Below are 24,204 nucleotides of genomic sequence, written 5' to 3'. Positions count from 1 at the left end.
AATGGCACCTATGAGCTCCACACAGACAGCCCCACAGCAGGCACCTCACTTACTCTCCGTTTGGTTTTCACCCAAGGCATGTAAGCAGCTGGGTGGAGGTTCGTGATTTCCCCATATTATTAATACGTGCAGGTCAGCACAGACTACAACTGCCAGAACCTGGGGGACTTAGTGTGCCACAGGCTTGGAAAGAGTTCAGGAATCTCAGGAATAAGCTGAGGTCCACAGATCCAAACCTCAGGGATCCCTCAGTAAGGGGTATAATTAATTCAAAACTGGTTGCGTTGCAAGAGTTTTTAAAGGTTCACGTTACACAATAAAGGGCTAATTGAGCCAGCATGTAGTTGTTTTCATTGTTTTCTTCAAAAATGATCACACAGTGAACCCTTGTGTCTTCGTGTTTACTTCCGAGTAAACAATGCAGTTCACAATAAAGCCAATGAGGATGTCAATGTGACAGCTCAAACAGCACAGTGAGCGAAACAAGGAAATAACTCCCATGAAAGAAGGAGAGCAGTGCCAAAAAGGGAGGGGTGAAAGCAAAGGAGGAGGAAGTAGGAAGGGACAAATCATAGGGGGGGGGGGGGGAGTGAGCTGACTGCTCTATATCTGAGCCAGTGCTCTGGCGTGTGGTGTCCTGAGGCGCTGGCCATACCTCAGCTCTGTAAGGGAGGAAGAGGAAGAGGGCGCTGGTCATACCTCAGCTCTGTAGGGCAGGAAGAGGGCGCTGGTCATACCTCAGCTCTGTAGGGCAGGAAGAGGGCGCTGGCCAGGTTGCCGGTGATGCCGCTGAGGATGTAGATGATGGAGATGCGCACCCAGCCCGCCAGCTTCTCCAGGTCCCGCAGGATGGTCATCTGGAACACCACCGACACCAGGCAGTGCAGCAGCCTACACACACGCACGCACACACACACACACACACACACACACACACACACACACACACACACACACACACACACACACACACACACACACACACACACACACACACACACACACACACAGATTAACAAACACACACACACAGAATACACTACTTAGAAGTAATACAAAACTAGTGAGTGTGAGGCAGCTAGTGCGCCTTTCTCACCCAGCATGAAGGAAGAGGGAGAGCCACAGCCTGTAGAACTGGTCTGGGACAGCTGGATTCAAGAAGGGCAGCAGGCCACACACATCATCCAAGCAGTCCACCTGCGGCCACGAGGACAGAGAGAGAGAGAGAGAGAGTGAGAGACAGAGAGAGAGAGAGAGAGAGAGAGAGAGAGAGAATGAGAGAGAGAAAAAGCATTGTTCCATGTTTATAGCAAATCATATGATTTGCTCAAATGCCTTTTTAGAGGGTTGGTATATAATGCAATTGATTGATGTTGACGGAACCAAAACACTTCTCACAACTAAATCAGTTATGTACAAGTAGGCTAGTAAAACATGAATGTTCAGGAATGTGTGAGATGTATAGCAGCACCTGTGAGCACAGTGTGGCCTCTTCATGGAAGTATCCGCGCATGAAAGAGCAATACTCTCGTGTCGTTATCTCACACCTGACCCAGAGAAGGAGAGAGAGAGAGAGAGCGAAAGGAGAGAGAGAGAGATGGAGCCGTATGAAAACAGATCACACAGAGCCACACAGTGAAGCCATGGCATCAAGTGCAGACATTTCTGAGCTACTTACAACTACTGTCGGCAACTAATTAATATAATCCACTTGATCCATTAAACCTGTATTTGTTAGTCCCTTCGGGATTTTGGTGATCTTGCAATTTCACAAATTCAAGGATTTCCCACAATTGCGACTGCAGGTTGCAATTTTCTCTAATTACCACACTATTTCAGTTAAAAATACACAGTCGTTGATTTTACGGATTATTTCCAATTGATTTTGTTTAACTCAGAACCACTGCAATTTTTTATTTTGGACTTTTGGCCACAATAATCAGAACAAATCCTCACAAGGGGATCATAATATCCACATCCTGGGGATCATAATATTCAGGAATTCCAGCAGGAATTTAAAAGACAAACAATCAAACAAACAAACAAACAAACAAACCAAATCCTCTGAACCAATTTTAAGCAGAACTATATGAACTCAAGAGTGTTTGAAGAAGTGATCTCTGCAGTGTTAGGTTACCTTGCCCTTTCGTGCCTATGCAGCAGGGCCGGCCTTTAATCTTGCAGTCCATGTGTCGGAGGCCTGTGTGGTTCCCACCTCGCTTGGTACAGATCTGAGACCAGCAGAAAAGGCCCAATGTCGGACACAAGCAAAAACGAGAACGCCCTTTATGCACAGGAATAACAGAATGCTAAGCTATTAAACTTGAGGCTAAAACTATTTTACACAGGATGTAGAAACCCACAGATACACAAAATCACATGAGAGGAAAAAACAGTAAATAGTTAGAACTACTTCTGTCACGTGAAAAGGAAGACTGTCAGACAGTCACACCATTTCTTGACTAGACTTCCTAGTTACTTACTTTCCATGTTCTCCATTTAACAATCCAAAAATATCTCACATGACTTCCTTGTTTTTTTGCACTGCAAGACTTCTGCTTCAATGTCGTTCAGTTCTGAGCCTACTCTCCATTTCTGGTTCAACATATTTGAAGCAACTGTCGTTAATTGCCGCAGCTGCAAGCCTAACTACAGTTCTTCTCATTGGATGAAAACGGCATCACTCACCGGCCACTGAGTGATGTTATCAGCCCAAATGTGCGGTAGTATGGAGGCAGGCTCTTCACAGATCCTTTGGCCGTTACATGTTGTGGGTGAAAAGATCATGGATGGAAAGAAACAGGTAGGCAGGTCATATTAAAGCATAACCACTCTTGAAAGAGAAGATCTATTCTGATGTGCCTTCTGAGCAGGTAGCCATCTTGTATGAGAGTCAGAGACAGTACCTGGGGTCCTGGTTACACACAGCGCCAGATGACCTAATGATGTCTACATCTTCATTTGCCCATTTTATAAAAGTGCCAAGTGTTTCCTGTCAGGAAAGAGAATGGGATTTTAAGACTCAAATGAAAACAAAACCTCTAATAGAATTCACCTTTAGGTGGCAGCATAGGGCTATGCAACGCGTGCTGAGAGTGGGTAAGGCTGAGCTTGAATGAATGAATGGTATGCGTGCAGAATTTCGGTGGTGCATTGCGAACATTTCTGAAACACACAATCTAACAGCATTCATACGCGCACTGCTATTCAAACATTTCGGATCACTGAGAAATGTTATAGTTTTTTTTTAAAGAAAATCATGTTTTTATTTCTATTCAAATAACCTAAAATCGATCATAACTGTAGTGTGGACATTGTTACTGTTGAAAATGACTGTTACAGCAGAAAACAGCTGATTTTGAATGGAACATCTACATAGACCCATTGTTTCTGCCAACATATTCTGCCATTCATTATTAGAAAACCCATTTGCAATAACGTGCAGCTGAAAACTGTCGTGGTGTTTAAGAAAGCAGAAACTGGCCTTCAGCATGTGGATTTGATTATGATCTAAAAGTGGTTAGAAAAAGAGAACTTTCTACAAAAACGTGTCAGTCTATTATGGTTCCTTGCAATTAAAGCTGTTCCGCACAAGAAATTGGCAAGAAACTGAACATATCTGGTGCATCAGGTGTGCATCACATCCTTCAAAGAACAGTGCAGAGCTCTAACCAGGATACCAAGAGAAGCAGGAGGCTCCACTTCACAAAGGGTGGAGAACAGCATCGCAATCGCTAGGTCGAGAAACAGGTCCTCAGCTGGCAGCTTTATTAATACCCAGAAAACATCCGTCTTATCTTCAACAGTAACAGTCTTTTGAATACTGAGAAGAAAAAGCCTATATCTGAGATTGGCCAAAGGGAAGGGAAAGACTAAGATAGACAAAAGAAAAACAAACTGGATGGAAGATGATTGAGAAAAAAATGTTTTAGATAAGACATGAGTTTGGCTGACAGAGCAGAAATGTTGTGCCTCACAGACCAAATGAAGACGAGCGTGAGGACTTCTGGACACACCATCTCTCAAGCACGCCGAAGAGGAAGTGTGATGGTCTGAGGGTGCTTTGGTGCAGCTATGGTTTGCACTTTGTACAGAGTTTTTGGAATCTTTAACAAGGAAGGCCATAACTCCATTTTACCATAACTCCACCACCATGCAGTGCCCTGTAGACGGCATCTGACTGGAGCTCATTCCTATCTTACAAGACAGTAACCCAAAGCATCGCTCCAAAATTATGCAACATCTATTTAGGGAAGAAGCAGTCAAACTGTGATTCTGCCACTGGAAGTTTCTTTTATGAAAGCACATTTTCAAGCACAAAATAGTTATTTCAAGCCGAAAACCTTATTTCTAATGTTGTTCATATCTTCACTATATTTTGTATTCATTTTGCAGCTTATTTGATGAAAAAAAAAAGTGAGTTTCCTCATTTTGTGGGTGGTTTCACACTTGAGAACGGTAGTGTATAATAATATTGGGTGAGTGGTGTATGTGCGTGTTAGTATGTGCATACATAAAGTAAGTGAGCTTGAATGTACACGCTAAGGATATACATTTGCTTTTGAGAGTGTATGAGTGTCCACAACTCTGTGTGTGTGTGTGTGTGTGTGTGTGTGTGTGTGTGTGTGTGTGTGTGTGTGTGTGTGTGTGTGTGTGTGTGTGTGTATATGTGTATCTGTATCTGTGTGAGAGTGTTTGTGTGTGGATGGGTGTGTGTTTGTGTGTACATGGGATTGTGCATGTGTCTGTATCTGTATCTGTGTGAGTGTGTTTGTATTATCTGTGTGTGTGTGTGTGTGTGTGTGTGTGTGTGTGTGTGTATCTGTGTGGGTGTCTGTTGGGAGCACACTCACTGAGCAGTGTTCATTAAGTGTCTGCACACAGCCCGAGTTGTCGTTCTGGACGCAGCAGCCCGTCTCTTTCTCTAGGGCTGTGGCTTTCTGGATGAGCGACCAAATCTGGGAGTCCTGTCTGATGCAAGGAGAGAACTTGGCCCCGAGGTGGATGAGATCGTCCTAAATGCAACCAAGGCCAGAGATGAACAGTTGGCACAAAGACTTCTCATAACATACATTACAACTGAGCGCAATGTTGAGCTTTATCCGTACAAGGAGTGAAATTGTTTGACCTTTTTTAAGGTTGTATTGTAATATGACCTTGTAATATCACTCCCTATGAAAAAAAAACAACAACAACTTTGTTTCCAGTGTCCTTGCTGGCTCAGGGTGAGTAGGGTGAGAGTAGGAGGCTGTGGAGTAACCCAAACTTACTGAGCCGGGCCCGAGCCAAAAGTTCTCTTGCTGGACGTACTTCACACTCTCGTAAATCCCTTTGTGTCTCAGCACCTAGAGGAAAACATAAAGAAGATGGAAGAATAAAAAAAACGCTAATGGGGCAGACAGTGGGGTTCCTCTCAGGGTTAACATGAGAAACACAGTTTGGGCTAGCAGGCAGCAGCTAGCGCTTATCTGCTCACGGTCTCTGAGGTATCCACCAGCCACTCAGTACAGAATGAGAAACACGGTTTGGACTAGCAGGCAGCAGATAGCGCTTATCTGCTCACGGTCTCTGAGGTATCCACCAGCCACTTAGTACAGAATGAGGAACACAGTTTGGACTAGCAGGCAGCAGATAGCGCTTATCTGCTCACGGTCTTAGTACAGAGTGGTAAGAGCAATAGCTGAAGAGGAAAGAATAACTCTGCAAGGGAACATGGCTGGGTGTCGACCCCAACACTGAAGCCCCCTCCATAGCATGAGCAGACAAGAACTCTCCCCTAGAGCACAATTAAGGAGGCCCTATCGGGGGTTGTCGTGTGTGCGGTTGCTAAGGAAGTGGAGTGGGGGACCTGAGTGGGGGCGTGGCGGATGTCTCCCGGGGGACTCACCAGGTCAGTGGTGGAGCGCTGGGAGAAGCCGACGGGGGCGAAGCCGTAAGTGCAGATGGACAGGAGGGTGATGACGATGTGGACGAACGTGATCCAGTACGTGAAGTAAGGCCTGGGAAAAAGAGACGGTTCACACAGCTTTCACACGGAGCCTTCGGAGGGTTTCACAGAGTGCCCACGAGACAAAACACACAACCTGCTGTCACACACCTCTATAAAAATGACACAAGAAAAATCACTTTGGGAATTGAAATTAGCTGGAAAGAAAAGCAAATGTATGCGTTTCGTCGCTTGGCATAACTAAATGTAATATCGTCCATGAATCGCGTAATTCCATTTACTCTAGTACTTCCAAGTAGCTGTCAGTTGAAAAAAAATCTGCCTGAATCAGTGCTTGCATTTTGAATTGGCAAGAGGTGGTGTGATAAACACTGGCACCCCTGATAAAACTCCACTGGCACCCCTGATAAAACTCCACTGGCACCCCTGCCTAGAGAGCTGGCGCTGGCCGCGGGCACTCACCGGTGGCTGTGGACGTCCTCCAGCTGCTTCTGCACGGTGCTGCTGAGGCTGCGGCGGTAGTTGCGGTTCAGCCACTTGCCCACCACGCCCATGCCGTAGAGTCGCTTGTGCTTGTCGAAGGCGAAGTGCTTGACCTGGGAGGCGATGCGGTGCCCTCTGCGCTGCTGGGGCCCGTCGCAGGGGAGGGGGGTCTTACTGATGTCCCTACTGCAGGGTGAGAGACGGACAGCGGATGCAACCAATCAGAAACAGGTACCAGATATACTGGTAGGTAGAACAGAGAGGAACACTGAGGGTAAAAACCAACACAAATATTAGGTTGATAAAAGAGCGAGACAGACAGGCAATAAAGAGAGAGAGAGAGAGAGAGAGAATGAGAGAGAGAGAGAGAGAATGAGAGAATGAGAGAGAGAGAGAGAGAGAGACAGACAACAAGAAGTACAACAAGACTATAGAGTTCTCTCGAGGCTTTGTGTTTGAGAGTTTCCACAACTCTCCCTTTTCCAAGTTCAAACTCACAGGCTGTGGAAAGGAGCGCCTTCACCGAAGGACATGTCTCCGGGGCCGTAAGCGGCTGAGAGGGGGGGCGACTCGAACACGTCGTCAGCCATGGAGTACATCTCGTCTCGGGCATCCATCTGAGGACGGAGGGGAATGCAGTGAGCTACACATTATGTCCATGAGGGCTGATTACCAACATGTATGTTCCTTTATTGGGACTGTCTAACTTTCTGTCTTACATTTTACATTTACATTTAGTCATTTGGCAGACGCTTTTATCCAAAGCCACTTATCAATGTATACACATTTTACATTTACACTGATGGCACACTGCACATCAGGAGCAATTAGGGGTTCAGTGTCTTGCTCAAGGAGGCTTCGACAGGGAATCGAACTAGCAACCTTCCGATTACCAGACGACTTCTCTACCCCCTGCACCACTGTCTCCCCCCCCTGTCTCTAATATGACTACACCAATAAAACACACACAACGTTAGAATAACACATAGACAGAGAGGGGGGGGGTGATATGGATGAGGTGACAGACACTAGAAAAAAGATAGAACTACATACTGAGCACTAACAGGAGACATCATTTCCGAAAGAAAGACAGAGGGCACCAAATAGAGACATGTTGGACAGAGGGAGACATGATGAAGACGATAGCGCTCACCTTGCTGAAGAACACGGAGTCGGAGGTGTCGGCCGTGTCCACGGTGTCCTCCTCCATCCAGCTGGGCCGGGGGAAGCTACGGCGGGGATAACCACGTCCGGCCAGTGAGCCCTGCCCCTGCCGACCCTACGGCAAACAACCCCCCCATAGTCACTTAAGGCTCTCACTCCAGATCACTGGGCACTTTTTTTTAGTTAAACACCGGAAAAGATGGTAAATTCCTTGTGGTATTGGTTGGAGACTTCCCACAGCGGCCAATCCTCTGACCGCCACATGTAAGTACTCATACCCAAAAAACCTAACCAATGTATTAACCGCCCAACCAAAGATCCTGAGCAGCAGGATACAAGTGTACAAATACAAGTGATACTCGTGACAGGCGCTGCATGTTGTATCTGGGATCGGTAAAGGCCCTCCTTCACAATGCCACATGCGCTGTCTGTAGCCCAAAACTGCTAAACACAATAACATGGCCGACCACAATGTATTCAAATTATGTATTCAAATTAGCCAACATTCAAATTGGACACCTTATTATTCCAAATGATTGCCTTAAGCCTTCCGTTTCAGGTAGTCTGAAATAATAGCTTTTGAAGATTACAAGGAGTCTACTAAATCTAGGCCTTCTATAGTTACTACAAAGTTGCCTTGCTCAAGGGCAAAGCCCCCCACTAGAATGAGGCCTGATATTACTTTGGCATCAGCATCTCCGTCACGTCACGTCACAAGGGAAGGAAGCCCGATTTTATGTTGGCCTTTCAATTCATAATGACTTCATAACATTTAACATAAACATACTGTTCTATCTAGGCTAAAATATCTCTCGTGGGAATGTGTATGAATAAATAAACAAACTTATTTTCATTTAATATACCTATTAGGCAGGCTATTATGCTACATAGTGGTACTTATGCGTTTCAGCAGACTAAATGAGATGCTTCAGAGACCTTACAAGTTTGAGGCTATAACCTTTGCCCTTTGACCCCGAGACTCACCTTGATGAGGTTGGAGGCGGCGCGTATGCTCATGCGGGCGACGGACTCCCTCTTGCGGTGCGGCAGGCGGCTGTAGCCGGAGCGCTGGCTGGAGAAGGAGCTGAAGGAGGTGATGCGGGGGGTGTGCGGCGTCCGGGGCGGCCGATCCGTCTCATCGGGGTTACGGAAGGCACGGCCGCGGGCCAGGGGGTCCACAATCTGGAGGAGGAGGAGGAGAGGGCAAGAGCAGGTGTTGTGGAATAGTGCTTATGGTACTCTTAAATACTGAAATAGTTTCATAAAGTTTTCATTTTGTTTCATTCATTTCTTTTCATTTTGTTTTCATAACATTTTTAAGGAAGAGTTTAGCTTACAATTTAGTGTTTGGCTTACCCAGCACTCTCAGACCCTTAACCTTTAAAATCACAGATGTCTTTATAACTGAGAAATCGAAATAACATTCTCAGTTCTTGCCAGAATAGAGAGAACAAATGCATCAACTGAGTGATCACCAATTGAAAGTCACAAAAAGATCACACCTCATCAGGACATCTGACAGCACAGACACACACAGTCATTACACTAACTAGCTGCATGACATGACGTGGCCTCCAACAGCAGCCCAGACAGTGTGTGTGTGTGTGTGTGTGTGTGTGTGTGTGCAGTGGCAGAGAGACAAACAAGCACATGAGAAAGAGAGGTGAGGAGAGGAGAGGAGAGGAGGTTGCTCTGTCAGCAGGGTCCAGAAGAAGGAGCAGCAGATCAGCAAAAGATAGAGAAAGGGGTGTGAAAGAGGCAATGACATAATGAGAGCGAGAGAGAAAGAGAGAGAGAGAGAGAGAGAGAGAGAGAGAGAGAGAAAGAGACAGACAGACAGACAGAAAAAGCAGCTGAAGGCGCCTACTTCACTACTCCATTATTTATAGTTGGAAGGGGAGCACCGCTCTCCTGAGACCTTCCTCACCCTCTGTCACCACCACCTCCTCTTTCTCCTCCTCCTCCTCCTCCTCCTCCTGCCCACCAGCACCCATCACACATCACAAACTGGGGCCCATCCACCAGTGAGGGCAGACTTAACTGGGATGTCTGTCAGTGCCTGAACATCTATCAGAGAACAGGCCATTTTGGGGTTTATATGCAAGCATCTGTGTAGCATATGTAACACACTTGTTCTCACACTAATGTCTCTAGACTGACATCTGTTTACTGAACTGTATGAGCTGCATATATCAAGTGCACTGTGTGTATACTGTACTCTGCCAAAGTGTGCATTGAATTGTATACAATATCTCTGCGGCTGCTTATTAAGTCTTTCATCATCTCAGTGAGTGAGCATATCCCTCTGTTAGTTGCTTCCCCTCACGCAAATATGTTTTTATTTCCTGCTGTATGATCCCGCCCCTGGGTGCTGTCGAGAAACCTCATTTCCGTGCTGCAAATCTCCTCATTCAAAGGCACAAAAACTCATTAAAAGCCAAATAAAAACACAAAATTGCTGGGCAGTGCCTGCCTGGCCCATTTTTGGCTTTTCAGGAATGCTAACGATTTAGCACAACGCAAACGTCACCGGGGCTTCTGTGGAGGCAGGCAGAGCAGGCAGAGCAGGCGGGTACCTTTGGCATCTTGAAGGTGGCGGGCGACTCCAGCCTCTCCATGCTGCTGGTGTCGGTGTCGCCGGGCTGTGGCTTCAGCTTGCCGTAGCGCTGGCTGCAGTGGCGTAGGCTCTTGCGGTGCCACACCTGCTGCTTGGTCTCGAAGTCGCTGCCCACGCCAAACCACTGTGCGGTGCCCCTGTGGTCATGGGACAGAGAGAGGAGGGAGAGAGAGGAGGGAGAGAGGTAGACAGAGAGAGAGAGAGAGAGAGAGGAGAGAGAGAGAGAGACAGGGAGACAGAGCGAGAGAGAGAGAGAGAGGGAAAGAGAGAGAGAGGGAGAGAGAGGAGGGAGAGAGGTAGACAGAGAGAGAGAGAGAGAGAGACAGGGAGACAGAGCGAGAGAGAGAGAGAGAGAGAGAGAGGGAAATAGAGAGAGAGAGAGAGACAGGAGACAGAGCGAGAGAGAGAGAGAGAGAGGGAAAGAGAGAGAGAGGGAGAGAGAGGAGGGAGAGAGGTAGACAGAGAGAGAGAGACCGGAGAGAGAGAGAGAGAGAGAGAGAGAGAGAGACAGGGAGACAGAGCGAGAGAGAGAGAGAGAGAGAGAGGGAAATAGAGAGAGAGAGAGAGGGAAAGAGAGAGAGGAGAGAGAAGGGGAGAGAGAAGAGGGAGAGAGAGAGAGAGAGGAGGAGAGAGAGAGAGAGAGAGAGAGAGAGGGAGGAGAGAGAGAGGAAAAGAGTGAAGAAGAGAGGAAGGACAGAGGAGAGTGGAGAAAGATATGAAAAGTAGAGGGAGAAACAGTTGAATAAAATAACATAAAAGAACTGAACGAGGAAGTGTTCAAATGAGTATTCACTGAAAGCCATCCAGACTTTAGTGAGGTTGTTCAATTAAAACTGGCTAAATAAACCAAACTGCCAATGTAGTAAGACTGATTTCTTACAAGCCATTATTAGTAGTACTCTCAAAATTGAACGTGTTCATTTAAAATATTTAATGCATTAAAAATATTAATGCAATTAACGCAGCTGCCTGTGTTTTGTTACTATTTCTAGTATATGTTATATTTCTGTGCACATAATGGTTATAATATCTGGGGGCATCCACGTTCACTGGACCCAGAGCTTAGTTGAATTTACAAGCTTGCAAGTTTATTGAGCACTTCAATTTACAACTAATCTACCAACTGGCTGCACACCACGTTCTAACTACCGACTGGCTAACTAGCTAACTAACTCACTAACTCCCTCCAAAGTATCTCCCTCTCCAAAGGTTCCTTCAAATGAATATGCCTTTCAAGATGCCAGTCAATTTTGATAGCCTTGATGGTTTTAATGGAAATCTACAGTTCACAGGATTACATTATTACAAGCTTCAGTCTTAAGAAGAAAAAAAAAAGTGATGAATCGCAATTAACTCACAGAAAACTAAGCAATTAATTAGTTGACTTTTTTTTTGTTTTTATTGATTGACAGCACTAATTATTATGCTTCACGACTGTGCCTAGATAATTGCCCACCGACGTAGTTGGAGAGCATGATTCAGTAATGGAGAACGCTTCCTTCCTTGCAGACCTGGGTAATTATCTGATTAAGGCTGACTGCTACCGTGGAACCATTGGCACAGTCCCGCATCTCTGTCCTTTAAGCAATCTAAACTAATGTCATTGCACTGCGCACACTTTCATTCTGGGAGTTTAATTCAATTAATTTCGATTCAATTCAATGTAATGCTATTTCAGTAAAGCCATTACTGGAGTGCTCTTTCTGGGTGCGTTCCAAAAATGTGTGGTACAGTTTGTACGACATGATAGTGATGGACTCGCTGTGTACAGGTGCCCTGTGTGTGTGTGTGTGTGCAGATGTGAACACAAGACTGCTGTGTGTGTGCAGATGTGAACACAAGACTGCTGTGTGTGTGCAGATGTGAACACAAGACTGCTGTGTGTGTGTGTGTGTGTGTGTGTGTGTGTGTGTGTGTGTGTGTGTGTGTGTGTGTGTGCTAGCTGTGTGAGTGTTGGTATTGTGGGGAAATGCTGCGTGTGTGTCAACGATGTGTGATATGTTAGCAGTAACTTGTGAGTGTGTGGGCAGCAGCGTGTGAGCCCAGAGTGTTGGGGGGGGGGGGGCTGTGTGTGTGTGTTGTGTGTTGTGTGTGAGAGTGTGTTGTGTGTGTTGTGTGTGTGTGTGTGTGTGTGTGGGGGGGGGGGGGGGGGGGGGGGGGGGGGGGGGGGGGGGGGGGGGGGGGGGGGGGGGCGTTGCCGTCTCACTGGCGGATGCTCTGCGAGAGGGACGTCTGTCGGCGGAACTCGGCTCTCCTGGAGTCGGCGGAGGGGCCGCCATCGGACAACGCCTCGCTCGATTGCTGCATGGTCACACTCTTCTTCAGCGAGGACCGCAAGGGCTGGAGAACACACGAATACACACACACACGCACACGCACACACGCGCATACACACACGCACACGCACACGCACACACAGACAGAGTTCATTTCAACATGAATCATTTTCACTTTCGATTGACTCCCAACAAACAACCATGTTAACTTTCTGTGTAAACTTTCCTTTTTCACAGCAGTAGGGAAAGCACTACCCCCAAGAGCAAACACATCATTGTTCTGTCAAGTTCAAGGTCAAAGTTCAAAGAAAAAGCACATAGAACCCTATGCTGACTGATTTCTCCACAGGATTGTAGGAAGTGGAGTATTTGAGCTTCTTAGTGGTCATCACTCATCGCTCACTGTCTCCGGACATGCTCTGAGGAGTGTGTGTGTGTGTGTGTGTGTGTGTGTGTGTGTGAGGGGAATGTGTGTGTGTGTGTGTGTGTGTGTGTGTGAGGGGAATGTGTGGGTGGGTGTGTGTGTGTGTGTGTGTGTGAGTGAGGGGAATGTGTGTGTGTGTGTGTGTGTGTGTGTGTGTGTGTGTGTGTGTGTGTGTGTGTGTGTGTAATGTGTGCATGTGCATGAGTGTACATGTGTGTGGGGGGAGGGGTGTTTTCAGAGATAAAGACAGTGAGAGAGAGAGTGAGCTTGTCTTGAGTATGTATGTATGTGTGTGTATGTATGTATGTATGTGTATGTGTGTGTGTGTGTGTGTGTGTGTGTGTGTGTGTGTGTGTTTGTGTGTGTGTGTTTTTTTAAGCATGCACGTTTATGAGAGAGCGCTTGTTAGACTGTGGATATGGATGTGTGTGTGTGTGCGGGGGGGGGGGGGGAGCAGAGATAGAGACAGAGAGAGAGAGTGAACTTGTATGTGTGTGTGTGTGTGTGTTTAAGCATGTGCATTTATGAGAGAGCGCTTGTTAAACTGTCACAGTGTGTGTGTGTGTGTGTCTGTGTGTGTGTGTGTGTGTGTGTGTGTGTGTGTGTGTGTGTGTGTGTGTGTGTCTGAGTGCGGATGCACCCCCCCCCCCCCACACCACTCTGCTCTGATTGCCTCTGACAGGTAATAGTGGCGTGCACTTTCACGCGTGGCGGCGCACATGAACTCACTTTTAAAACAGCCATTTCATCTGGACAAGAGCCTCACAGGCAGCCAGCCATCCTCAGCTCAGTATCTGGGCCATAAACGGAGGACCCCAGAGACCCAACTGAGATACTGCGTGGGGGAGAGAGAAGCCATAAACTAGGGAGGAGCCGTGTGCCCTCCCAAGACCCTTCAGGCTACCTCTGATGGCTAGACCATTAACTTCCAGCACATCGTGTGTCATTAGCAGCTTCTGACTCACAGCAGGCATAATAAGGGCAACCTCAACAAAGCGCAACGGGATACTTAGGTACAACATCCCCCATGTCAATCTCGCCCTCTCTCTCTCTCTCTCTCTCTCTCTTCTTAAAGAGCTGCACAAGTAACATCATCCTGTAGCACATCACCAGAGTGGTATTTTTCTCTTCAACTCAACAAATGGCCTACTCTATCTGTCAAAAACACATTCAAACTAATTTGTTACAACTGCTTGTGTTTTGGTACATAGAGTCCCGATTAAAAATAACTTGCTTTGTTATCATCCTACTGCAGTGAAAAGAGTGCAGAGCCGAGACTTATCACCATGTTATCACACACGCTGCATAACAGTCACAGCAAACCTTAAGAGTCAAGGCCAACTGCCAGCCGTGTGCAGCTGTTCCCTACACTCTTCTCCGCTGTTCTGGCCACATCCTGCCTGCTAGCAAACATGGCCGACACAGCTGAGCTGCCCATGGTCATTGACCACTGATCTTTAAAAGACATGAGCAACTGTGTGAGATAAACAGTTAGAGATGTCGTGAGGGTTAACCACTGATCTATAAAAGACATGAGCAACTGTGTGAGAGAAACAGTTAGAGCCGTCTTGAGGGTTAACCACTGATCTATAAAAGACATGAGCAACTGTGTGAGAGAAACAGTTAGAGATGTCATGAGGGTTAACCACTGACTTACAAAAGACATGAGAAACTAAGATCAGTCTAGATGAAGTGTAAGAGAAACACCCAGAGCTGTCTGTAGCCCACCAAAATAAATAAGGGTTAACCCTTGTATTTGCTATGTAATGTCACGAACTAGACGTAATCTTAGGTTTAAGTGCAGACATTACAAGAAATGGGGAAGAATGATACAAAAGCCATTGCCAGTGAAGCCCACATCAGTATATGGCAATAATACATAGACATGACAGCTCTCACTTCCCTGAGGAGGCCATCTTTGTCAAAGTGCAAAGGTCATGAGAGTACCGGTTTAGTGGAGTCTGCTTCACACTCTTCCTGGGATGGAGGGATGGAGATGGTCAGGCTCGGAGGTTTCTTGCTCTTCAGGCGGCTGTCTGGTTGGCTCCCGCTCCCGCTCCCACTCCCGTTCCCACTCCCGCTCCCGCTCCCGCTGCCGCTGCCGTTCCCACTCCCGCTCCCGTTCTTCTCCGCCCCCTCTTGAGCGGACATGCTGATGTCTTTCTCAGGTCCTATGGGTTAGAAAAGCAACATTAACATCAGTTTCTCATGTCTTTTATAGATCAGTGGTTAACCTTCATGAAAGCTCTTACTGTTTCTCACACACAGTTTCTCATGTCTTTTATAGATCAGTGGTCAACATTAAATAACGATTTGTAAAATTGCATCCTGGTCACAAATAAGGTAAAGCTCTTTGATTTATGCGCGTATGAATGTTGGATCATCTACTAACATCGAACGTTCCGACAATGTGTATTTAAAAGGTGTAGTCCCCGGTCCTAATCCAATACACTTTTTGTCAAATTCTGCGAACTGTTCGCCAAGGTCCTCTAGCTGTCTCTTCTGTGCGTGCGCTAAAAAAACTGCAGTATTCGTACAGTCCTGGCTCTGTACATGGGAACCAAAGTGGCTTGGACGGAGCAATTCACTATTAAAAGTCAATCAACACGATGCGTCAGGAGCTCGAAAGAGAAGGGTGTAATTTGATTTGGCTGTCGAGCTCAAATATCAACAACCGTTCAAGCAGAATCATGGACTGTACTTTTAATGGCCTGCAATATGATAACCGATATTAGTTCAAGGCCATTGAGCTTCCTGTTATCTATACAGGAAATTCCCTTTTCAAGCTTTCAAATCAGCTGATAATATTCTGTAGTGCAACGAACCCTGTCAGTGAACTTGTGAGGAAATGAAATCAGCACATGGCTGTGCAGAATACTTCTGGACTGACGAGTGAAATGACGAGGGAAGCAGAAATATTTGCCGAGCTTAAGGAATTCCAGGCAAATGGACACACGACTTTGGCAGAGAGGAGAGCCAAAAGCACATCTTCTTTTAGACGGTGAAAAGATTCTATGTTGCAGTCATATACTGGAGATAATACGAAGATGACAAATATGAGATATCACAATCAAACAAACAAGATTGATTCTTTTGAAAGAAGAAAACGAATGGAGAGAAAAATTCACTGAACTTATGGGCCACCAGTTTTGTGTCAGCTCATAGACTTACCGTCGACTGTATTAAGAAGTGAGCTTTGTTTTTCGTGAGACCGTGCATGAGTTGACAATTACATCCCATAACTCCCACAGGAGGCCATGAATGATATCATCGGGTTTCACACAGCCAGGACCTGTGCGCTATCACACTCATATTTCACCCCACACCCCTCAGAGCGGACACGGAGGAGAGAACACACAACACACACCGCCCCACATCACAAAAGAACACACAGGAAAACACAACCGCCTCTCCACCCTTATTTAGTGGAGCAGTGTACTCCATGCCCAGTTTCATATCGCTAACATGCACAAGGACAGCCCATTCTAAAATAAAACAAACAGAATAGGACACAGCTGAACTAACAGAGATGCGCCACTCCTCATCGTTTAGTCATTTTGCAGATGCCTCTATCTATGATGACTTAAACGTGAGACGCACACATCCAAAGTGAGCATTAAGGTATCAAAAGGTGGTTTGTCCTTTCACGTAAAGAGCACTTTCAACCTCAGAGTGTTTCAACCTCACGAGTGTTTAGACAATGCTGGGCAAGCAGATAGTAGTTTGTCTGGCGGTCTAGATTGAGACAGACCATCACATACAGTAACACGATCTCTCCCGGGGGACGATTCAGTGGTCCTGCTTTCAGTGCTGTGGTTGGAGCAGCACTCTAAGAAACTTATCACGACGCAAAGATATATGTTTTTCTGTCTACATTAACAATGCGGCAAGGCAAAAAAAATTCCAGCAAGACTGACAGTAGCAAAAAAAAAAAACACACACACACACACACACACAAGTCCTGTCCCAACCCCACCCCCATCACGCCCCACCCTCCAGCGAGTTATGACTTACAGAAGCCGCTTACTCATGCGGAGAGAGGTCGTTTAATCATGCCCTGTGCCATGTGAGAGAAGGAACGACTTCAGTCCCAGGCATAATCAAACGCACAGGAAGAGAGTGGTCCTTGGATAGGGAGAGCCATTGATCGTTGGCATTGAGCTATGGTCTGCCAGTCATGCCAGTCATGCCTATGGGTGCAGCACAGCGCTCAGGGGCCGCTGACTTTGGCCCTATATTTAGACGGTTTTCACACAAGCCACGTGGGACACGGGGGGAGTTTCAGTTTTAACATACGTAACATGCAAGTTACCACTAGTTACAACAACTGATACTGATAATCTGCTCAATTCTGATGCTGCGGCTAAAACTAGCTTCTCAGATTAAATACGAGGGGTTTCCCAGGACAAAATCAACAGGGTATGGCTACTTGCCAATATGTCAATATGTGTCACAGCACCATTAACAAATCAGATATACTTGAATTCGTCTTCAATTTCTTTCCCTGAAATCATAAAAGGCCCTTGACTTGAGATCGGACTCCCTTCATTTATATACATTTGTTGGTATGTGGTAGCAAAGCCTTATTTGTATGTTGTAACAGTTGTATGTCTGTTATTTTATATGGAACTTGGTGTCTGAAATAAAGATTTCTATATTTATCCAGGAATCCATCAACTAATCCACTGAATATTACTTGAACTCTTCTCTGAAAAATGGTGGTACAGCATGTTGAATACCCCGTGTACATATGAATAGGAATTTGGAATTTTACATATTATGAACCATTATGCCATAACAATTCCCTACACCCTAATCCCTTAGGTTTGATCCCATTTGCGCTCATATTACACCTCTCCCTTCCGTGCCCCTGAAGCACCACATTAATTGGCTGGGATTGTTTATGGCTCGACCCGAGCCACCATGTTTGTTTTCTCATTTACAGATTCTGGACTGTGTAAGAACACCTTAGCACAAACACTGAAAGGACACCTATAAGACCATGAGGAGCAAATTTGCTGAATTTGACAAAAAAGTGTCTGGGATTAGAATCACGGACTGTCCCTTCAATACTCAGACAGCCGCATAATAAACTAGCAGGGGTGGGGGAGTAAAATCAAAACCAGCATAGCAGAAGTGTTTTGAGAACATGAATGTTGACGTACTATTGAAAGCAACATAAGAGTGAGATTAACTCGGGTCTCCAAGCTGCTAATGCACTAGCTGCAGGGGGCCATAGATGCATGAGATGCAGGGGGCCATAGATGCACTAGCTGCAGGGGGCCATAGATGCATGAGATGCAGGGGGCCATAGATGCACTAGCTGCAGGGGGCCATAGATGCACTAGCTGCAGGGGGCCATAGATGCATGAGATGCTAACTCCCAGACACCTTCCTGGTGCCAAGGCTATTCCACAGGGGACCTGACGGACGGGAAAAGATTTCCCAGTAGAAGCATTAACTGTGCAGGCCCATTCTTTTGCTGGTCCAATTCCAATTTCATTCCAAATCAGCAGATTTCTTTGGAGTCAAAGCCGCACACCGCATGCTGCTTCAAACAGCCACAGAAAGCAAAGCGAATAAACGACATTAACGGTAATGCTATTAGTAAGAGACACTAACATGTGGAGATTTTTTCCTGGAAGGGCGAAGCCAACAGAAGGCCAGGCCAGATTCCTCTAAAAAATTCCACTTCCTCCCCAGCCCCCCCCAAAAAATACACACCACCATTAGCGGCCACACCTGATGCCGTCACCATGGTTCTCTATGCCCCCTGGGACAGAGGGAGCCACTGGTGATCAATAACAAAGTTCACTCACTCACTGAGAAAAGGGGGAGGTCAAAAAAACATGACCTGCCGAATGTAATATAAACCACGGGGCAAGCAGCCTGTGTCAATCTGGAAGGGAGGGCGTAGGAGTGGAGTGAGAATAAGGGGGGGGGGGGGGGGGCTGAATTGGATGGCGCTCACCTCAACCCCCATAGGACTCTGCAGCGCTCTGCTTCCACTCCTCGTTCACTCAATGCTAATGAAAAACAACCACAACTGCCAGCTCTCCCGCCCTCCCTCCCTCCCTCCAACCCCTCCCACCCCTCTCTCTCCCTCCCTCCCTCCCTCCCTCCCTCGTTTGTCTAATGGAGTCTTTTATAGCGCCCCTGAAAGGTTCCGGCCATTACTAACCACAGCCTCCACTGTCTGCAGAGGCATTCACTCTTCTTTGGCAAGCAGACAGAGAGACTCTGCCTACAGCAGTAAGGAGCACAAGGAAATAAAGGCAATCTAACTGATCCAAAGCGACTGAAGAATTGTTGCTTGGCAAGGCTAGGGCACTGAATTTTTCGGCAGTGAAGCCATTCTTTTGAAACAGCATCGTTTGTCACTACTGAAGTTGATGCTTTGTGGATGCAGTGCCAGGAGTGGGTTGCATCAGTTTGCTTGAGGGGAAGACCTTATAAGTGGATTAAAGCGGCTCATCATATATGATATGGGACTGATAATCTGCTCAATTCTGATGCTGCGGCTAAAACTAGCTTCTCAGATTAAATACGAGGGGTTTCCCAGGACAAAATCAACAGGGTATGGCTACTTGCTGCAAATCTTTCGAGGAAGAGCTTGTCACAAGTGTTTATGGGTATGACTCGAACGACTACGGGTACTTTAGCAACTGCTGTTAATGAGTCACTAACCACTTTGTCGCTTCTACAAACAGGAAAACAATTTGGGGATTAACAGGATTCCCCTCCCGAATTGAAAAAGTTCAGGAGGGACAGCCAATTTCTTCATGTTTTGAAAGTGTATTACGAACCTCTTCAAGATTTCAGCATTTGCTTGAAAATGTTCTGCAAATTTCATAATAAACAGCGCCAACATACCATGCCCTGCATACTCATGCTACCTCACACATATACACACACACACATAGAGTGGCATTGTGGTGTCAGGTCAGGCAAGGCCCTGTTGGCACACACAGCAATTACGCCCACATCATAGGGCTGACATTTCAACCCGGACTCTAAACATTCCTGAGCTGCTACTACAAAAGGGTGACTGATGCAACATCCTTACACTTGCCTCCTCCCTCACACAGGTTGTGAATGAACTTAGCAGGGCATGCTTTAATTTGACAGGACAGCCTTGTGGCTTGTTGGCGTGACAGTTGGACCATCGTGCTTGAGTTTGGTGCCACCACGTGTCCCTCGGATTCATCAGTAACACACTCTCTCTTTCTCTAATTCAATTCAATGCACTTTATTGACATATCCATTCAAAGGAAGAAAGTGTTGTCAATGCATTTCAAGCTAGCTCTCGCTCTCTCGCTCTCTCGCTCTCTCTCTCTCTCTCTCTCTCTCTCTCTCTTTCTCTCTCTCTCTCATATGTTCACAACCTCCAAGGCTTTAGACTAAGGACTAGTGTTCAGGAACTTAATTGAAAACATTACTTTCCTAGGCTAAAAAAGATACTTCTCAAAGCCTTAGGGCTTTGGTCAAGTTCTGGAATGAATTAAACAAAGCAGGTCCTTAGAGAGCCAGTTAGTGGGCAAAGCACCCAGTCACATGATTTAGCATTATCTCCTCCATTTGGCTGATTTTTCCAATACAAAGCAGAGAAGTATTTGATTTTTCAGACATATCTGGACGCCGTCTCTCCCCAAGGATGTTTGCGAGAGCTGCACAAACACTTGGGAATCAAAACAAAACCAGAGGAGGAATGCTCAGACATATTAAAGGGGATGGCAGCGACCAAGCACACAGAGAAACCATCGGTCACCGATAGTTCGGTAAAGTTGCCAGTAGAGAAATCACACAGGAAGCACACATATTGGCTCCATCAGTCCTTCCTTTTACAGGGGAAGTGACTTTTTTTTTTTTTTTTTCAAGTGCTGGTCCCCAAATGGTTCACTATGACAGTTAGACCCCTGACAGTCAGTCAGTCCGATGATGACGCCTGACTGGGAGATCATATGACTAAGGCATGAGGCTATACAAACATGACATGACAGAAAAACATGACAGAACTCTCCAGAAGGACCAGAAGTAGCGTGGACACACTGGGTAGCTTTGGCTCATGCTAACCACCCACCCCCCTCAGCCAGGTCCCCCAAGCTGTCACCCTATGTGGTAGCCATGGAGATGAGCCGGAATGAGCGCGCCTTGAATGTCAAGGTTCCGCAGTAAAATGTTATGGCCGAAACACCAGAGTAGAGAAGAGCACCAAGAAGCACCAAGCCCAGCGTAGCGAGACTAGCCTAGCCTAGAATCAGGCAAGCAGCAGTGACCAAACATAGAGAAAAGCAGATCTCAGGTCAGGTTTCCCTTCCTGTTAAAATCCAGGCCATCTGTCGTGCAGATTTCTCATTCCACCTCTGATCTGCACCGTACTCTCATGTCAGCGCGCGCGGCAGACGAACCCTCAGAAGCCAAGAGCGGTTCAGTTGGTGTACACTCTGAGGTTAAGGTGGAAAACCACAGAAACATCACTCCTTCTTCTAAAAGGCCAGTAACAACACTTCAAATAAATGTTATTACTGTCAGAGCTCCAAGCTCAGTGTACTGCCAGTTAGTAACTGAGACAGCACAAGAGGCTCTCATTTAAAAAAAACGAATTATTTCTTTGATGTGAAAGTAAAGTACTTGGGCGCCTCAACAAAAACCTACAGAAAACAAAAACAGTCACCTGAAAATGCTTACGTTTTTTCAAGATGGACGTCACCTCACAGCTGCATCTATGTTGAAAGAGGAACTGCCACTAGCCTCAGTTGTCTCATATCTCCGCAACCGTGTCCATCTTCCTGTGGATTTCAGACCATCTGACCAGAAAAGTGGGGAGGGGTGAGACAGAGAATGAAACAAACATGGACAACAAACACAGACAGACACACACACACACACACAAAACATGAGCCATGTGGGTTTTCCAACAGCCTGTAGCTAAAGAGACTGGAGGAGAACACACTGTGTGTGTGTTGGAGGAGGAGGAAGTGGAGGAGGAGGAGGAGGAGGCAGCTCAGCGTGAGCTCACCGGGGCCGTGGCTTCTCCTTCTTCACCTCCTTCGTGGCCTGACAGTAAATCAATGGTGTCGGGCAGAGCCAGGGACTAACATGTCACCGCTCAGCAGCTAGAGCTCACAGCCACAGAAGCCCCCCACATAAGCCTGTTTCCACACCACAGACATCGCCACAGAACATCATGGAGATGGATGGGTGTCACAGAGTACATGGGCTTTTCAGGCGATTAAAGAAAACTTGGAGCAAAAAAGGAAACTTTACATTTAGTAGATGATGATTCCTCTGTCATGGTTTATGGAATAACACGTTTGTATGAATTTGAATTTTATAAATTATACATGTGTAAGTCATCCTGTACTTGCTACATGAATTGCAATGATGTGAATTAAATCATGACAAGGTCACTATTCAATACACATCATTATCCGATGTGATTATACTTGGAAATCAGGACATACAGGTTGGCCTTAAGAAAAAGCATTCACAGAATTCCACCACACGTGCATGTCCAAACTTGAAGGCATGAGAGTCAGAGAGTAATCCGTAACGGCACATCACCAGCCCTTGCTACGGTGTTTGTCTTTTGAAACATTTCAGAACATGACCTAGTCTTATTACACAATCTCCATGCAACAACGTTCAGTTGTTTAACAGAATGAGACTGCAAAGGTCCTGCTTGCTTTCTCCATCAGACAGACCTTCAGCCACAGCAGAGTATTTTAGCCATAAGCCTTTCCTTCAGGCTTCTAAACAGTACCAAGCACTTTCTTCAGCTGTCAGCCTCTTGGCATTAGACATTGTGGAACCAGGATGCATGACACTTTGAAAGTAAAACAAAACAAAAGAAAAAAAATCTACCAGTTACCACACAGGTAGTGATTTGACTGTTGCTAGGGGAAGCCTGAGGTCCTGTTTTCCACTGGGCATGTTGCAGCACAGCAAAGGAGCATGGGACTGTAGTGAAGTCACTGACATGAAGGGGGGTGGGGTCCTCTGGGCTAATTGTGGAAAACACCATCACAGAGGTACGCAAAGGCACAGAGGCAGGTCAAGAGGCCAGTTCTACAGTGATCTGCTGGCAAACACAAACACCAGACCCGCATACTTTACCAGGCTATGCCTTAGGTTGTGTGTTTTCGTCATAGAAGTGAGATGATGCAACATAACCGTTGCTCTATTTTGTAACTTGCTTCTCTCTTTCTCTCTCGGGAAATGCAGGTGTTTTGTGGTGTAACTGTATTTTCAGAAAAGCCCAAAGCGAACAAGGGCGTTTTTTTTATCATTAATTCTTGGCTAAATGTTTACGAATTACAGTCAGACTCGTTTTAGACGTGCATAATTAGCTCCACTTCAGTCGCACGCAAATGGCTTACCATGCCCACCATACCACCATTCCCCTAAAATCGTTTTTGGTCAGATGACTGTAAAAGTCGTTCTGTTGCAAAACAGCAAAACTTTAGGTTCCCCAAAACAACAGACGAACTCTGAGTCTGAGCAGCTGAACAAAAACATGAGCTTTCAAACCAAACTAGGCTACTGAAAAGTTTACTTTGTTGAAAGAAATTCATTTCAACACAGTAGCGGGCAGGCTACATTTGCACCACATCTTACCGACTGCAACCCGAATTTACTTCTACTCGATGTGTAGAGCTCTCAAATGATACACGGACGGGTGGATTTTGCGTTCGCTTCGGATTGAGATCTACAGCGGAAGTTCTTCGCAGGTTAATTATGGGAAGAATGCGATAAGTAGGCTAATGTTGGCTACCAGTGTCATGCACCACTGTAAGTGTCCAGTCGACTGGCCAATGTGTCGGTCCAGTTTAAAATCAAATGTTATATTCAAAACAAATATAACTCTGCGTCTGCTTCCATAAAAACAATACTATTTGCGCAAATTGGTTGCATGGTTTCTGTTGAGATACCATACATTAACGTTACCAACATGTGGGGCGTCTGATAGCCACTGCCTACACACAAAAAGGATCGACGCAACAAATGAACGATTCTTACCTGCAATTAGCCTACAACCTTGGAGGTCTTATGCGTGTGAAGAGTCACTGAAAATACAGTTGGGTCACCAAAAATTATGGTGGTCTTACCAAACAGTCTCTCTCCTCTTCCCAAGATAATTCTCAGAATAGAATACTTTGAGAGAGGAAAAGTGGGAGGGATTATTTCGGCAAGTCTTGACAGAGTGTATTGGCCATGACTTTCAATTGAAGGAGCATGTGAGAAACCAAGAAACCTGAGAAACCAAGTGAAATTTGTGTGAGTGCCACTTATA

At 46.0% G+C, this 24,204-nt stretch overlaps 2 protein-coding genes across 2 annotated transcripts; both read right to left on the bottom strand.

Moving 5' to 3' along the window:
• Positions 1 to 722: 722 nt before the first annotated feature.
• LOC116219877 (inactive rhomboid protein 1-like) lies at positions 723 to 1,691 on the bottom strand. The gene is made up of 3 exons (XM_031563974.2): positions 1,472 to 1,691; positions 1,097 to 1,197; positions 723 to 891 (listed from the first exon to the last, which is right to left on the bottom strand). Exons 1-3 carry the CDS (start codon positions 1,511 to 1,513, stop codon positions 732 to 734), a joined length of 303 nt encoding a protein of 100 aa, XP_031419834.1. The 5' UTR covers positions 1,514 to 1,691; the 3' UTR covers positions 723 to 731.
• On the bottom strand, positions 1,537 to 23,592 carry LOC116219738 (inactive rhomboid protein 2-like). Its single transcript, XM_031563487.1, has 16 exons — positions 23,529 to 23,592; positions 21,600 to 21,718; positions 14,859 to 15,082; positions 12,418 to 12,551; positions 10,171 to 10,348; positions 8,579 to 8,776; positions 7,584 to 7,709; positions 6,929 to 7,047; positions 6,410 to 6,616; positions 5,888 to 5,999; positions 5,271 to 5,345; positions 4,854 to 5,015; positions 2,907 to 2,992; positions 2,689 to 2,752; positions 2,138 to 2,231; positions 1,537 to 1,547 (listed from the first exon to the last, which is right to left on the bottom strand). Exons 3-16 carry the CDS (start codon positions 15,060 to 15,062, stop codon positions 1,537 to 1,539), a joined length of 1,770 nt encoding a protein of 589 aa, XP_031419347.1. The 5' UTR covers positions 15,063 to 15,082; positions 21,600 to 21,718; positions 23,529 to 23,592.
• Positions 23,593 to 24,204: the final 612 nt, after the last annotated feature.

This window comes from Clupea harengus, chromosome 26 (genome assembly GCF_900700415.2).
Source record: "Clupea harengus chromosome 26, Ch_v2.0.2, whole genome shotgun sequence".
In the NCBI taxonomy this organism is placed as follows: Eukaryota; Metazoa; Chordata; class Actinopteri; order Clupeiformes; family Clupeidae; genus Clupea; species Clupea harengus.
The sequence above is the reverse complement of the archived record's forward strand: the minus strand, read 5'-3'. Positions and strand labels throughout refer to the sequence as shown.

What these genes read in the sequence shown, in the direction of transcription:
- LOC116219877 (XM_031563974.2), bottom strand. Translation starts at nt 1,513, where the DNA reads ATGCGCGGATACTTCCATGAAGAGGCCACACTGTGCTCACAG. An exon ending in AGGCCACACTGTGCTCACAG is followed by an intron (nt 1,198 to 1,471) that starts GTGCTGCTATAC and finishes TCGTGGCCGCAG; the next exon opens with GTGGACTGCTTGGATGATGT. An exon ending in TCCCTCTTCCTTCATGCTGG is followed by an intron (nt 892 to 1,096) that starts GTGAGAAAGGCG and finishes GCGTGTGTGTAG; the next exon opens with GCTGCTGCACTGCCTGGTGT.
- LOC116219738 (XM_031563487.1), bottom strand. Translation starts at nt 15,062, where the DNA reads ATGTCCGCTCAAGAGGGGGCGGAGAAGAACGGGAGCGGGAGTGGGAAC. An exon ending in GGCGCTCCTTTCCACAGCCT is followed by an intron (nt 6,617 to 6,928) that starts GTGAGTTTGAAC and finishes CTCACCCTGCAG; the next exon opens with TAGGGACATCAGTAAGACCC. An exon ending in GTGTGTAACCAGGACCCCAG is followed by an intron (nt 2,753 to 2,906) that starts GTACTGTCTCTG and finishes TAACGGCCAAAG; the next exon opens with GATCTGTGAAGAGCCTGCCT.